General features: G+C 43.1%; 1 protein-coding gene across 2 annotated transcripts in view; it reads right to left on the bottom strand.

Annotated features, from left to right (window-relative positions):
* ndst3 (N-deacetylase/N-sulfotransferase (heparan glucosaminyl) 3) overlaps positions 1 to 17,573 on the bottom strand; it is a 42,570-nt gene that overhangs the window by 13,299 nt on the left and 11,698 nt on the right. For both annotated transcript variants that reach the window (XM_053419321.1, XM_053419322.1), the window contains exons 3-6: positions 15,487 to 15,574; positions 13,452 to 13,606; positions 11,420 to 11,605; positions 5,552 to 5,680 (exon numbers count right to left, since the gene is read on the bottom strand). In XM_053419321.1, the coding sequence (XP_053275296.1) occupies positions 5,552 to 5,680; positions 11,420 to 11,605; positions 13,452 to 13,606; positions 15,487 to 15,574 (558 nt within the window). The remainder of the gene's footprint in view (positions 1 to 5,551; positions 5,681 to 11,419; positions 11,606 to 13,451; positions 13,607 to 15,486; positions 15,575 to 17,573) is intronic.

A 17,573-nucleotide genomic window follows, 5' to 3' on the forward strand; every position in this document is an offset into this window, starting at 1 on the left:
TTGGATTGCTCTGAGTGCCCTTTGTGCCTTTAATAAAGAATATTGCACTAATAATTTAACACCGCATTTGGCCTCAAGTCCAAACCTGGAGCTTGCCTGATAGAGAAGTATAGACATAAGAGAAATCCAGCCCAACCCCACGGCCTCCCTCTTTTTAATCTTTGTCCCTCGTCTTTTCCTCTCACTGCTCCAATGCAGCTTCATTTCCTCCTTCTTCTCTCTTCCCTTTAATGACTTGCTCTCAATCACTCGTCTTCCAAAAGTCACCGCGTTATTTCTCCCCCTCCTCTCTCCGATCTCATATTGACCTAGATGTGCTGATGAAGCATGTCAGTCCAGCAGTGGGGTGATGTTCTTAAAAATCCACACACACACACACACACACACACACACAAACAAACACACACACACACACACACACACACACACACACACAGAGATTCCATGTCTCAGAAGATTACTCAGTCATATATTTGAGTCTGTGACATGTTCCAATCCTCCCTAACATGATTGCATTTTTAAAAAGAAATTACTTGTTTTTCTGTCCTTTTGGTTGCAGATGCATTTTCCCCAAATTTTATTTCCTTCAATCTGTCCATCTACCAGTTTCAATTCTATTATATTTGATTTGTATAGCACCATATATTTTCTAAAGGGCCTTAACATATTAAGGCCAAGACCTTTTAAAAAATAGCACCAAATAGTATAGAAAAACGCAACCGTTCTCAGTTGATTCTTAACAGGACTGTGGGCGATCATCTGCATCCCATCCATCCTTCCATCTATCCTTTCCAAGAGTTCCTTTTCAGCACTTCCTCGACTTCTCTCTCTCTTCTTCCATCCATCCACTACTTATCTATCTATCTATCTATCCTTTCCAAGAGTTCTATTTCAGCACTTCCTTGACTTCTTCTCTCTCTCTCTCTCCATCCATCCAATCCATTACTTATCTATCTATCTATCTATCTATCTATCTATCTATCTATCTATCTATCTATCTATCCATCTATCCATCCATCTATCCATCCATCCCTCATCCACCCCTGTCTCCTCTGCTGCCCTCTCTCTCTTCTTTAATGTGTAGCTGTATCAGTTGGTTTCCCATTACAGACCACTTAGTTCCACATACATTTCTCCCTGATTGAATTGTTATTGCTACTAAAAAGAAGTCTGCACCCCCCCCCCCTCCGTTTTCACTCTCCCTCCCCCACTGTCATTGTCCTCTTCCCCTCCTCGCTCTTTTTCTCTCTTTCGTTCTCACAGTCCATCTCGCTGCCTCCGTCTCATCAGTGGATAATTGAATGCTGAACGTCGATACTGAAAATGATGTCGATTCAATTATTTTGTCTGCTCCAGTCAGCCTCTACCAGCCCCGCCAACTCCACCGGCACTTTTTTTCCTATATTTTTCTTGCTTTGCTCTTACTTTGTAATTTGTCCACCAGTTTGGATTGTGGCTCAGCTTGTGTGTGAGGGTGTATGTGTGTGTGTCTGTGTGTGTGTATGTGTGTGTGAGTCTTTCGGTAGCAATCAGCAGTGGCTCCGGAGAGATGCAATGAAGGAGCAGAAATTAAACCAAAAAGAGGAGTTGAGAGATTCAAACGTGCGAGTGTAGACAACGTGCACAGGTCGAAAATGAGACCGGCCGCAGTAAAGTGACCGTCAGAGCTGTGCACAGGGGAGGAAGGGTGAGGGATGTGAGGGCGTGCACTGGGTGAGACTGAAGGATCGGAAAGGAAAGAGATTGTGCTGATATTTGTTGTTTGGCTAATAAGCTTTGTGGCAGAGCTACGCGCTAAATGTCAGCCCTGATATATGTCTACAGCTCTGCTTATGTCAGCTAAACACACATTTATACAAATATACACACGCACACATGCGCAGATGCTGGGACGCTGACACACAAACATGCACTCGTGTGTGTTTGTGTGTGTGTGTGCATCACTTCCTCTCTGTATGTGTCTGGATTCTCAAGTGACACAAGATGCCGTGACCTGAAAATTAAATCTCAATCTGTCTGCCACCTTCTCACCCAGCTCTCCACGTCTCTCCCCCAACCCCCCCCCCCCCCCCCCCCTCCTCTCCCTCCCTCACCATTTATTGGAGAATGACTTGTGCCCTATTGGATGTTTGCAGAGTCTAGGTCGTCCAATCGATTGTTGAGCTTATGAGAGACAGGGGGCTCAATGACTGCTGATGCAACTGTGAATGATGCAAAAGTATCCAATCGTGCACACGCACACACACACACGTTTAGCACATTCACACGCATGACACACACTGGATGGAATATGTTAGATGTTACCAGTGGTAAGCTGCCACCACAGGCCAGATGTGATTTAAAGTCATTGAAAGGGAAGTGACAATGTTACCAGTGTGCAGCTCATCAAACAATAGGAAATCCCCGGGGGACTAAAGCAGTGAGCTACGGAACACTATTGATTACACACACAAAGTGCACACACACTAATGAAAGCTTGTGTGTCTGCAAGTAGAGCAGGGAGAGGAGAAAATGAATCATCACTCTGCATGTATGTGGGAGCATGTGTGTGTGTGTGTGTTGTGTGTGTGTGTGTCTGTCATGGCAGATAGCTCTCATTTAGTGTTTAAATTGCTTTTATGTTTAATAGGTCTCTTCATTAAGAGATACAACACGAGGAGGGTTTCATCTTTTATTACGCGGAATAATAAAGGGACGGCCGGGGAGAAAGAGAGAGAGAGAGACAGAGGGAAAAATGTAATTCGCCTCCGCGTTTCTGGCTTTCAAGGAGAATCTCAAAGCCTCTATGTAATATGAGTGCACTTGTGTGTGTGTGTGTGTGTGTGTGTGTGTGTGTGTGTGTGTGTGCATGTCTGTGTGTTTGTTTGATGTGTATTCAACAGTCGACCTCTCAGTCACATCAACAGGTGATATTCTCGAGTGCCATATGTAGAGTTGAGCAATGAATCAGGCTGTAATGAAACTGATTCTTTTCATTTATTCCAATTACAGCCAAGAGTTGACCTGCAGGTGTTAAAGAGTGTTAAAGTCAATTCTCAGTTCTCCCTCTAAACCTATTAGTGTAGATGCCGTCACATTAGGCTCACTCAGTGGTCGTTTTTTTTTTTTCACACTCCTTCCACAGTGTTAATGTTTGTAACCCCAGATAGGCTTTCAGACTGTACATGTACAGACCCACTTCCACTGGTCTAAAAACACACTCACACCCACTGACATCTGGCTTTCGTCTGGTGCTTAAACAGCCAGGGACATTTTTTTTTTTTACATCTTCAGATCAACGTGCAACAGTGATTTTTTCCCTACGTATTGCGCATTATGCAACACTGGCAAGACAGCGAGGTGAGAGAGCTTCTCAGTTTACATTACACCAATATCTGGCTTTAGTCTGCAGTGGGAATGGATACAATCGTGATTCACTTTCGCGTCAAATTCTGCAGCAGACGCTGGTTTTTAAATCGGCTCTATAGCTCTGATCGTCAGTGAAGGAAAATGACACCCAGGTGAATGCACTGATTTATTTTTTGTGTTTATTTTGGAATGCTATTTGCTGAGCATTTGTGTAGCTTGGTGTCGTAGAAATGAGTCGACTGCTTTTTTTTGTGTTTAAAAATATAGCATCAAGCTTCACTCTGTATTAAATCTATCACATACAATTTAGAAACACTGCTCCAACGGTCCAAGACTCAGGGAGTCAGAGGTCTGCTGAAGAAGTCTTGAGGTCTCGGGTTCAATTATTAAAATGCTCTCTAAATTTTTAAATGTGGAATGTGGATAGTATGAGCTTCACTACAGACAGAATGAACTCCAGCCTTTCAAACACTGTGCGGTGAACTACGCTCATTTGTCTGGTGCAATGTCCCCACTGACTCTGTGTATTCACACAATAAGTCTCACTTAGTGTAACGAAACAACAAGCAATTCAGGCCCAAAAATCCCATCATCCGTTAGACAGGTAATGGTAAATTACATTGCCTCTAATTTTTAACTCCGTACCATCCACATAGGCCTTTGCCTGTTATTAGAAAACCACTTCTGCTGCTATGGGAAATTTAAAACATACTTTTTTGTCGGATCTAAATGAGTCCAGACTTGTAAGTTGGGATTTCACGTTTGAATTTAGAGACGTACTTACCCCCTGAGGTCATCACCCACATGGGCTGCGTCTACCTATACTTTATTCATCTGACATCGGAGACTTGTCAATGCATCGTGTAGTAGTCTTTCCGATTATTCACGATTAAACCAGTTGATTTCATTGATTTCTTTGCCACTAAAGTATTATTACGGTCTTACAACCAGCAACACCAACTTCAGGTGCAGTGCTGGACACTATTTCAAATGTACCAAATGAACGTTCTCGCCATTCAAACATCTGAATGAGGCAGGTTTCACAGCTTTGGACTAAACTGAGGAGTCAGCCAGTCCACACCAAATAAGGAAGGTGTGAAAGCTCCCTTAGAGAAGTTAGGGACAGTGAAACAGAGCAGTTATTAGATAATATTGTTAGTTTTAACTGGATATAGAACTATTCCAATTTGGTTAGATCAGTGGTCGTACCAGCATTTAATTTTCTTCAATGCAAATGTCACATATTAAACAAAGAAACGCTGACAGAGATACAGAAGATAGAAAGAATGAAAGAGACAAAAAATATATAAATTACTAAAACAGCAAGGAATTGTAGAAAGTGGCGAAGAAATGAAAAGCAAAGGGGAAAAAAAACAAAGAAAGAAAAGATTTCAGAAGAAAGAGATGAATGAATGAAAAAGAATGAGAAAAAGAGAGACAGACGGAGACAAAGCGGTGCAGGGGGAGAAGAAAGGAGGAGATTGGGTTGTTGTGCCGCGCTGCACTCGACTCTGTGATGTTGCCTGAGTTCTGACAGCTCCTCTAGTTCAGCACTCCCCTACCTGACACTTCAATGAAGCCTACCGCTGCTGCACCACCATCCACATGTGTGCGAGTGTGTGTTGTGGAGGATGGTCGGACTCTGAGAGAGATTGTTGGATATTTTCCTGTGAATGTCAATGCCTACCTTTAACTGTGGGCGTGCACGTGCTCACGAGCATCTTAAATGCCACCAAAACCTAATTCTGTTCCTTAATTCAAAGCAGAATCAAGTTGAGCTGACGTACGCAGCAGGGGTTAGTGCGAGGGGGAGGGTGTGTTGTGTGTGTGTGTGTCCACGTGTGTGTGTGTGTGTGTGTGTGTGTGTGTGTGTGTGTGTGTGTGTGACAGCAAACCCCCTGTGGTGAGACCTAATTTAAAGTGGGTAGATGAACACAACTTCACAGTGAGACACAGGCCCTGACAGAAAAAAAAGACACACACACGCACACACATGCACGCACCACGAAAAAGAGTCAACCAGACAGAGAGGAAGTTACCTCTACAGTGAGACAGTGGGAAAACCCAGTTGCTTCCTCTTCAAGGTGCACAAAACAAAACAGAGACTAAAGTAACAGTCCTCTCGGCTTCACACTCCGTGTTTCCGTTTGCATGTGTTAGAGCGTGTGCGTGTCTCATTGTGTGTGCGGTTGCTCTGACTCACTGGGTTGAGAAGCAACGTGAGAAAAAGCTCTCCCCCGTGGATGCTTTTGTCCAGTTCTTTAGGTCCGCCGGGATATTCCTTATAGTAGATGGTGTGAGTAAACAGGCCGCACGTCTGTCGAGGCAGCACCTACACACAGACACACACACACAAACACACACACACACACACACACAAACACACACACACACACATACACAGAGAGAAAAAATGCAAAAAAGGGAGCCGTTGTTAATATCCTTCATATCTGTGCAACTGCAAATGAACTGATGGCTTAGTCAAGTCTGAGAAAATAGAGCCTCTATGGAAGGAAATGAGATTTTTCAAGGACCCATCAACGTGTACTCCACAGATTGTCTCCTGTACTCATGGAACAGGGGGACGTTTTCATCAGGCTTCCCTCAGCTCCCGCTGGAGCCCCAAAAGTCCTTTATGCAACCTTTTGCACATGTGCATTAGCACTCCCAGAGACCTGTAAACACACTTTAATATGTACAATCAGCTGAGTTTTCCCTTTGAGGGCATGTGGAATCACCCTGTAATGATTTTGAAATTAAAAAGAAAACTGAAACAGCTGTTGTGGCGCGAAGTTACCGATTCCGAGGGCCGCGGTGCAAACAAACCAGCCACAAGGAAGAACAGCCAGGAGCAGAAAACATGACAGATGTAAAGCCATATAGAGACAAGTTTTTTTTCTTCTACACAGCAGTTTCTAAATATGAGAAGTGGGCAGCAAAGCAGGTCAGGGTTATTCTGATGTGTCGTGTCGTCCTGCCTCTGGGAATGTTAATTAACGCAGAGAAGAAGAACAGATAGAGGTCTACAGATGGTTCGAGTCATGTTCCCGCAGAGTGTAACAAACCGTTTTTCTGATATCGTGACGTGTCGTCGGTTAAAAAAGCACACGCATCATTAATAACAGGAACGATGGCTCCGTTCCATTTCGGTGCTCCAGTTCCAGGACTCTGCTGTGTTGTGCACGGCTCGCGCAGGGCTCACTGACACACCTCGCTGGGACACTTCTTGTAAAAAAACGGGTCGTAATTAAATGCTATTTCTTCCCCTCTGACGTATGCGGTGGGGGGGGGGAAGAGTCAAATTAGGGTTGTCAAAGGCCACAGCGATTAGGGCCTCCTGTGTGTTTGGGCTGTGAGGAGCTGCTCAGCTGAGATTCCCATCACTCCGGCAGCAGAGACCCTGTTTTCATGCAGGTGCACAGGACACGGTCCTTTGACGCGCACAAGCAGGTGAAGTTCATCTTCCCGGGGCACTGTTGGTTTCTTTTCTCCACTACACCTGTTTGGTATTTTGGTTACTCTCTGTTTACCGAAGCAGGACGAGATAATAATGGATTACTTTTAAGCCCACCTCGAACAGGTGCACCATGCACCCCCGGGCCTGAAAGTACTACAACCAGCCCACTGCCACAACTTCCGTGTGAGTTACACACAGTGTATTGATGGGCCTTGACTGACGAAAGGCAGGTTACAGATGTCAATTTCTCTGATTCTCTATATCGCAAAAATGTTTATGGCTGTATTAGTGAAAGCAGCAATTGATTCAACATCAGTAACATTGTTTTATAATCTGCAATCCAAGATCAGAGTTGTCAGAAAATCTTTATAGCTCGCCTCAACTGTATGGAAGAATGCGCCAAACCAGAAAAAAAATGTATTTCGTTCAAAATGAATAGATATTTTAATAATTTTAGGTTATGCTTTAGGAGAAGAGCGGAGAAGAGAAGAGAAGAGCGGAGAGGAGAAGAAAAGAGAAGAGAGGAGAAGAGAAGAGAAGAGAAGGGAAGAGAAGGAGGTCTTTATTGTGAACTCCTTGTGGAGCACTTCCCTGTGTGAAATAAAGAGTAAAGGCTGGAAGCATAGATATTGGTTTATCTATAAAACACTGCAGACTGATTCACACTCACAAGATAGAGATAGAGAGAGAGAGAGAGAGAGAGAGAGAGAGACAGAGAGAGAGAAACAAAGAAAGAGAGAGAGAGCGAGAAGGCCACCACAGCCACAGACACTCAGCACTATTTCACCAAACCAATTATCCACAGAGCTATAGCTCAAAGTGATATAGTACATTTTAAAAAGAAATACACACACACAAGTATGCATGTTTGCACGGGTGCATGCGCCCACACACACACACACACACACACACACACACACACACACAGTCCCATATCTCAGTGTGATTTGTTCTGATACTGTGGGTCCAGTGGGTGGCTCTCAATCTGCTGACAGAGACACACAAACACCAATTTTACAGCCTTCAGACAACGTCCTGTCCTCCTCCGAGCAAACAAAGACGGAGAGAGAGAGGCAGAGGAGACAGAGATTAATAGACAGAAATTGCACAAAAAAATGGAGGTGAAAAAATAAAAAAAATAAAAAGGGGAAAGGTATAGAAAATGGGTCGGGTTGTGAAAGATGCCCCGGAGTAACTTGACGAGAGGGGTCAGGAGACGAGATGACTTATCACTGATTTATAAAACTCAAATTCTGCATGGACGGAGGGGTACTTACACACACACACACACACACACACACACACACACACAAACACTAATACAAACTGCCTCTTAGAAAAAGGTTCCGCCTGCATGAGCTAAGTTTTTGAGTTAGTCTTTTTCTTTTTTCCTATAGCCTCCTTTTGCTGTTTAGTCAGTGCAGCATGCAATGTCTTAGAGCAAGAACAGCAGACCTTTCTTTATTTTCCTTCACTGCTTTCACATTGCGGCACAGTTTTAAATATTTAATGGTGGCTACGTCTGAATATGTCCGGGCATGTTAAATGGGCTGGGGGGGGGGGGGGGACGCTATCCCACAGGAAGATATAAAATAAGCGAACTTATTTTATAAAGTTACTAGAACTTAAACTTTATGTCCAATCACTTAATGCAGAGGTTTGACTTGAAATAAGACACAATATTAAGTTGATGAAATTATCAAAATTTTTATTTCATTATAACTCAACAAAATAATGTTTCAAACTTAGAAGGTTTATCTTAATCAATATATTAGATGTTTTTGTCTTGCTGCCATGCATCTAATTAAGTTGTGGTAACAGGTCACACATTTGTCTATTTCTACAGCTTTGTAAATAATATTTCACAGAAGCGGTGAGACCTCAAGGTCAAGTAGCTGTTGTTGTTGTGGCTTTTACGAACGTATCACATATCATGTTGTCAGCAGATGCCGACCGTTTGGCCGTTATGGAATTGCAGCTTTTTAAATGTAAGATATTTGATTATGAAGATTTTGGGGACATTATTGAAAGTTCAATCTCGACCTTAGATACAGCTGTTCACCAAATAAACTCATTTATTAGCTCTTCTAGAACGTTTCTTCATGCAACACAATCTAGATTTGCTGATGATAAAATTAAATATTAATATCTACAAATCCGTGACAGCTGAACAAACCCCACATGCTGATAAAGATAATGGGATATAATGAAAAAGCTGCTGGTGGTTGTGAACTGTGTTTTTTCATTCGATCACTGTGGATTCTTATTCGTATTTCTTATAGTAAATAACATGATCAAAAAGTCAAGTACTGTATTAAATATGAAATCCTACTCCTCACTAAATCCCTCTTTGCCCTCGCCCCCTAGTAGATGCCTGACCCCCCCCCCCCCATACTCCATCCTGGAACCTCAGATGCAGGTCTGCTCACCATCCCTGTTTCCAGCCTGAGCACCTATATGTTGACAGGATATTCCACAATGCCCCGTACCTGGACACTAAACACTCCTTATAAACCTCCTTTATACCTGACTATAATTTCTTATATTATTTTCTCTCCTTATTTTTTTTCATTCGTAGTCTTAATTTCCCTCAAGCTGCCTCAGGTTCCTTGAAAGGTTCTATCCAAGTTATCATGACCTTCGTCAAGGAGGTTGTGTTTTCATCTGCATTTGTTTGATGGTGAGCAGGATTATGCAAAAACTACTACTACTGATTTCGATGAAATTTGACAGAGGGGTGGGTTGGATCCGGAAATATCTTTTCACTTTCTTTAACAGTGCGAGAAAGAGTGAGTTTCAACCTTTTCCTTGATTTCTTGATATTGAGTGTGTGCAGCATGGCGCAGATCCAAATAACTGTTGGGCCTTGCACTCCACATCCTAGTTACTGTTATTATCCTGCGGCTTGACACATTTGTTGAAGATTTAATTTAACTCCAGTCACTTGCTCTATAATTTCTTTCAAACGTAACTTTCTCCCCGGTGGAAATTCAAATATCTTTTTTGGTCCTTCATGTTCTGTCGTTCTTTGTGATATGTGCTACAGTGTTGAATACAGTGTGTGATTTTGTTTAATGGCTTGTTATTTAATTCAGTGAATCACTGGTGTTTCACAATACCTCAGAATGGTCCATGTTTAATATCACATTATGGCCTGTCAAACTGTCAGGTTTGCATTGTGTTGAAAGGAAGCTGGATTAAGTGGCTTTTCTTTTATGTCGCTGTGATGAGATGACAAGAAATAAAAGCGGACTTTGGGGACTGATTAGGGAATTGACATCGCTGTCTGTGCAAATTGTTTGCTCACAACCCGAACACAGCAGAACAACATGGCCCGGTAATTTTGGTGTCAGATGTGATTGGTTCTTTTCGTCAATAAGCGAGCAGTTGTGCACGCTAACAAAGAGCCTGATTGACAAGTGAACAAAGAGGAGGAGCTGGGACAGAAAGAGGGAGGGATGGAGACAATGTGCTTATAGGTGAAAGGGGTGAAAGGAGTGACAGTCGCAAACAGCAACTGATGAAGCATTTATTGAAGCATTTAGGGGTGAAAATGTCATTACTTGATTCGTATTCTGTTTTGTATAAAGTACAGAGACACACACACATACACAGAGAAAAACCCATCCGTTCAGCCACATTGGGAATCCATTAAATATTAAACCGACGTGGGGCTGAGCATGCTGTGGTGAGACGAGGTCAAAGAATTCATATCACACACAGACACACACAAGCGCACGTTTGCATTCACACGCTGTACACGGAGGTTACACACCACACACAGCGTCATTGATTTTTTGTTTAAGACCGCAAAAAAACAATCAGCACACAATTTACTACTCGGCAAACACTTAGTTGCACGAAGAGGCAGCAGATAAAAACACTTTTTCAGAGTGAGATAAAAACGAAAGCGAGCAGCGAAGCCACGTACCCCCGACGCTCTCCTGTGACTAAATGATTCCGCGTTTAGGCTCGCTTTGATTTTCATTCCTTGAGCAATTTATAATTCATTGTTTTAATTTCAGTCGGATGAATTAAGCAAATCATTTTCTCCTCCTGGCGGACAAGGAGACTGCGTAACGTGCTCTGAGGGTTGGGTTTTGATTTATGTACGCTGCATGATCAATGGGGTTATGTTAGAGAAACACATATGATAACTTCAAAAACAGATTTATCAAGTCTTTCTGCACAAGCAACTCAGCTCTTTTTGTCAGAAATCACGAAACACGGATGTCCTGTCTGCCAGGGCTGAAATATCACACAGCACCAACACTGGCTTGTATCTATAGGGATGATCACAATTAAAAGCTGTGGAAAAACAAGCTTAATGAGCATAACCTCTAGTCCTACAGAGAACGAAAGAGTAAAGGAGGGAGAATATGGAATAATCACAAATATTTATTTCCTGTAAAATATGTTTTAAATGACACGCAAGTTTTTTCAGCAGCATGACAGACAGCATTTTCTATCATGTGGATTGAATATTAGTTATAGTCTGTAATCGACTTTCATGTACCTGTAAAGACGTGAGAGTCGATCAAAGCGGTTCATGGACATGAATGGGAATCAGCACATTTGCATGTGTGCACGTGCTGTGATGCGTTGTCTCCTCACCATGATGCTGTTGTGGACGAAGCCCTTGCGGTAGCGGGCGGGCTTGAGGTGCGGGTACTCCTCGGTGCTGGTGACCCGGATGTTCCACACGCGTCTCCAGGCCTCGTAGAGCTGCAGGTGCACCGGGTACACGCCTGAGTGGTGAGGGGCCACGGCGTAGCCCATGTCCACCGGGATGTTGTGGTCCTGGAGAGGGGACACGGACACATACATGAGGGTTGTATACATGAAACAAAAAACGGCTATGGTACATTTACAACTCTTGCAAAGGGGATGACAAACACACACAGCCAGACAGTGTGACCTTGTCCAAGAAGCACACCGTCTGTGTTGTGTTTGTTACGATGTCGGCCTTCAGGTTTGAAATTAAAAAAAATATATAGTTTGTGAGCACGTGTGTGAGTGTGTGAGGGTGGATGGTTGCTGGGTGCATCTCGCAGACTGATGGTGTTGTCCTTGGCTCTGACACACACCTACACACACTGTCAAAGCTGAGCATCAGCGGCCAGCGGGATGAGGGAGTGGCGTACGTATGTGTGTTTACAATAGAGGTTAGGGATCACACTTTATGAGCACGTTCACCTTCAACAACATGAACCAACAGCCCCCCCCCCCCCCCCCCGTGCTTTATTGTATGTGTGCGACAGGACATGGTGATAAAATTCATTGACACACACACACACACACACACACACATAGACACATGTCAGAGCCAAGCAGAGCAGAACAACAAAATCTCTCGACCTTGTGGACTTCAGATTAAAAGGGGCTCAGATATGTCCCTGTCAAAATAAGCCCATCATCCCCCACTGAGATACTTGACAATTTATGTTTTACAAAATGAAAACATAACAAAACAGAAACTCTCCCATATGCTATCTCGTGGGTGAACTGCAGCATCTAAACTCATCCGTCATATCAAACAAAAAGGAATTTCTGACAGATATTTGCCGAGAAGATATATTGAAAATTATGATAAAACGCAAGGACATTTTTCTGAGGCATTATGGATCCAAACGTGTCCCTTTCGAACTTTTTTTCCATAAATGAGAGCAGGCATATGTCACTTCCGTGTCGCCTGGGGAACTTCAACCCATTTTGGGTGATAAACTGCTGAAATTGAAAACCCTCCCGGCACTATTCCTAAACGCTGCTGCGCTACATTTTGTACATTAAATAATAATAATAAAAAACGGTTTATTGTTTTTCCTTGCTGCCATTAAAGACAAAAGGACGACAAAGGAAGAGATGTGAGGTCTGTGAGCTGCGGTAAACTGTAGGAACCAACCAGTCAATAAATGTTCAACATCTTAACATAGTAAATATTGATTCAAGGGAAGGGCGGTACGGAGAAGAAATAAAGGAGACCCTAATTTAATGATATCCTCTAGAGCTAATGTTAGCTCACCCGGACTACCTGCAGTATGTCAACATATGACACCTCTGGCCACTGAGTGGAGTCATTCGTCTACTTTGCTGGAAGCCGAGTAAAGGACACTGGGCAAACTATATTTCTTTAACTTTAAGTTAAGACGCACACGATGACATAATGTAATTTTGCCTGACTAACCATATAGGACATTGATTCTTAATGTGAGAAATATACTTTTCTCATTATACGCTGTAAAACTGGCAAAGACCTCATCATTAGAGTTTTCCCACCAGTCAAATCAGCGGGTATGTTTTCACCCAAAAAGGGGGCGGGGCCATGACACAAAGTCTGATGTGAGCTGCTCTCATCAATGCAGCTAATTTACATTTACAAAACATGCAATCTAAATAATAGGGCCATGCTCATAACCAACATGGGACGTGAATTCCCAGCATTCACATGAACATCATGTCTGTAATCTGCCGTGACAAAGAAAAGCAGCAATAACGATTGCAAAACAGCAACAGACGTCCTTGAAGAAAAATGCAGCCGTGGGAAGTGAACTTGATTAAAGGGACACACGAGGAGAAAGCAGCAACCGAGCAGACAGCTGCGGGAGTTGTGCGTACATGCGAGTGTGCGTGTGAGCATCCATCTCACCAGAGCGAATTCCTTGTTGAGCACCATCTGCTCCAGCAGGGACGACTCGTTGTGGAAGAGGTGAGGCTGCATGTGGCTCCACATGTGGGGGAACCACCAGAACTCGTCCACATACTTCAGCAGCAAATCGTCTCCTTCATCCTCCTCCACCGTGCCTGCACACGCACACACACAGAAAAACACACGCACGCACACGAAAGGACAAAGAGTGAAACATGTAAAAACGTTTGCATCATGTAGATCCACACAGTCACACACAGCTCCAGCACATCATCGAGCGACTGGGTTTTCTCAGGTCGTCTTGCTAAATAAGGTGCTAGTCGGATACCATGGTGATGAGAAGCGATGCCATGGCAATAACAGATGCTCAGATGATAATTAGTTCTATTCGATATCAGACTTCTTCTAATTATAATCATGTTCAGTCTCACCTCTATTGTTTTTTTCCCCAGTGTATATCACTGCTTTGTTCTCTCGCTGCAGATTTAGACACTTAAACTAAAATCAATAGAATCTGTCCTTGGAACCGCGAGAGAGCTGAGAACGTAGAGCAGCATGTCACAGCCGAACAAACACACCTGTATATTCCACTCAAAGTGTAGAGATAGTACGACACTGAAACCAACGTTTTTTTATGATAATAAAGAGGAATATGTATTATACACTCTTTATGCTTTAGAACTGTGTAGGGATGACTTCTCCCACAAAGACCACTGTGCTGTTAATTATATCTGGTCATTTATTTGTTGCTGCCTTTAAGAGTAATACTCCATATGTAATTTATATAAATATATTTTATACTTTAATTAGATTTACTGCAATGATTATATCTGAATTAAAAACCAATCAATTAAAGTCTCTGTTACTCATTTGATATCACAGTGTGAAGAGTGGGACGAGAGATGCTTGCTTACTCTGCACGACACATGAGATGCATGATGGGAATCTTCACTCAGTCAACATAATGACTTCATATCAAACCTTAAACATCTTTGTTTAACTGCTTATGGCTATATGTATAAGTGTTTACACATAACACACGATAGCTATTCTAAAAACAATTAACAGAGGACTGTTTTTCACACTTACAAATGACTTATTGACTCGGACTGACGTTAAGAGAAATCCATTCGATGGGTATGAACATTAATTTTTCTTTTGATTAATTGTGCTAACTGCTAACAAATGTCCACATGAAAATGACCATATGTAAAAATGTGTTTCATCCTGAACCTTCATCACCATTACAACAAATAGCAGCTGAGAATGTTTAGGTCTGTTCACAATCTTTCATTCTGCTGTAAAGTTAAATGTGACAATAGACATGAAACTATCATATACAACATGTTATGATTGGTTTCATGAAGTTATATATTTAACTTAACTTGAAACGAACTAGCGGGGGGGCTAATAACGTCATGTCTCAACCACACCTCTAATCACGTGTCAAACTTCATCCTCTTCTCCCTCCTTCCCTCATTTCTTCATCCTCCATTCCCTACTTCTCTCATCCCTTCCCTCCTTCCCTCATCCCTACCCATATCCCTTCATCCTCTTCTTCCTCCTTCCCTTATCCTTTCCTCCGTTTGCCCTCCATCCCTCCGTTCCTCATCCCTACCGATATTCCTTCATCCTCTTCTTCCTCCTCCCCTTATCCTTTCCTCCTTTTTCCCTCCATCCCTCATCCCTACCCACATCACTTCATCCTAATCTCCCTCCTTCCCTCATCTCTTCATCCTCTTCTTCATCCCTCCTGTCGGTGCATACCTAGGTACTGACTTGGGGGCCCATAATAAGCTCGGTTGGAAGGATGTCTGAGACAGAGACCTCGCACACAGAGTCCTGTGCTCTCCTGGACACGCCTACATGAAATCTTTCACCTCTAGTATTTGGGAGAGTAGTCTGCAATAAACCCAGATGAATTGAATGAGGAAAGGCCGGAATCCTTCAGTTTACATTATAAAACAATAAAGGTTTATGGTGAGGATTTAGTTTGGTAGTCATAGGGGTTTACAGGTGTATAAACAGTACTCACCTGTGTGGTAGAACTTCCCAGAGAAGCCAAGGTTGAAGGTAAAGTTGGAGATTTGAGCACGAAGCTGTTTCTGAATATCAAGGAGAGCCTGTAGATATAGATAGAAAGAAAGATAGAGACTTTAGTGACAGAATCACATTAACCTCCCTGCAGACAGTAGATCAGCTTCATCTCTCCCCAGCCTACACTTACACTTGCAGATAAATGCCCGACCTGTCTGATTCACATCTAATGTCTCTCTGTTGTATATTTAAGTGAACTCTTACTCCCCTGAGAACTATCAGATGAACTATACATCCGACAGCGATGTATGTTTGTGTGTGTGTGTGTGTGGGTGTGTGTGTGTGTGTGTCATCTCTGCTTGTCCTGGCTTGACAATGGCAGCCAGTCACCTGCGTGCTATAGCTACAGTGTGCATCACAGTATTTCTCTTTTTCTTTTTCCCCCAGCGTTCCCACCCTTATCGTTCCCCTCGCTCGCTGGTTTCAATACTTGAATCAGGATTTTCTCCACTTATTTAATGACTTCATTAGTTTACTGGCCTTTAAACAAAGACTCTGTAATGAGTGTTAACTAAAGAGAGTTGCACAGTCGCACACAGTCACACACACCGACAGTAATGCCAGTTAATGAAGGTCAGTGCATTAGTAGCCTCTGGAGGGTGGACTAACAACCCCCCCGACACACACACACAACCACACACACACATTCCTCCCTCCTCATCATTCTCTCCATCCATCCCTAACATTACCGAGTGACACCCCCCACCCCACCCCATTCTCTCTCCCTCTTCCACCTTTTCAGATTCGCCCTCTACACTTCCATCTTTCCACTTCTGAGAACATTGCAGTCGCCCCCCCCTCCACATTTGTCTTCCACCCCTCCCTCCATCCCTGCCTCTGTCTCTCTCTCTCTCTGAACCTCCATCTCTCTCCGCTCTTGCTCCGTGAAAATGTCACATTCTCAGGAGACGGGGCTGCTCTAATTTGAAAGGAAGGCTGAAGCAGCATGGAGGAGAGATCGCTCTCTCTTTTTCTTTCTCTACATATCTTTTCTCCCCGTGCTCTTCCTCTCACCCCCCCCCCCCCCCCCCCCCCCCCCCCGCCTCCTATTGCTATTTTCCCTGTTTGCTCCTGTACAAACAGCTTTGTTATTTGTGAAAGTCTCATATTGTCTGCCCGTCTCAAACTGCCGGGTGGTTCTGATGAGCTACATGTCAAATCTCTGTTACCACTCTTTGTCACGCTGCTTTAAATCAATTCCCAAAGAACCTTCCCTGATCTACTAGACCTGAGCAGCTGATGTCAGAGCAGGGAGTCACTTCCAGGCTGTGTGTCGCTTCCTGTGTGTGTGTTTGTGTATGTGTGTGTATGTGTGTGGTGTGTGTGTGTGTGTGTGTGTGTGTGTGTGTGTGTGTCTCCCAAACTAACAAATATACAGACACATGCACGGAGCGTCTTCATTATCTCCTAATCTAATGGTGTTGAAGATGGCTGGATGCTGACAGATGTGCACGGCTCCCTAATCTGATCCCCTGTCTCCTCTCTTATGACATCCTCTACATCTTACACACACACACACATACACATACCACACACACACACACAGAAACACACACACACACAAACACATTTGCCCAGCCACACAAATATGGGAATACAAAGACGTAGGAATTGAAATTAAGTTTGTAGCTCAGTGCTTTGCATTATAACTCAATATACACTCCCCGATGCACTTGGTCGAAATGCTGGTCGAAATGCATTATTAACGTGTGCGTCGCTATCTGCGAGCGTTGGCACAGGTGTGTGTCCAAGTGTGCAGTATATTAGCTTAAACACCTCATTTGTATTTCTGCTGCCTAACATCAATAGCAGAAAACACAATGCCTGACTGTTCTGTTTTCAGCTGTGATAACACCGAGCTGCTTTTAATTACAACAGTCAACATTTTATGACCTCTAATGCCACTATAACCAATAACTATTTGGAACTTCATTTCGTTGCTGCATTAAAATTTTCTGTAAATATTCTTCTGAAAAGGGATGTTTATTGGAAATTCAAAACCTGCCCAACAAAAAAGTTTAAGAA

Source organism: Pleuronectes platessa, chromosome 3 (genome assembly GCF_947347685.1).
Source record: "Pleuronectes platessa chromosome 3, fPlePla1.1, whole genome shotgun sequence".
In the NCBI taxonomy this organism is placed as follows: Eukaryota; Metazoa; Chordata; class Actinopteri; order Pleuronectiformes; family Pleuronectidae; genus Pleuronectes; species Pleuronectes platessa.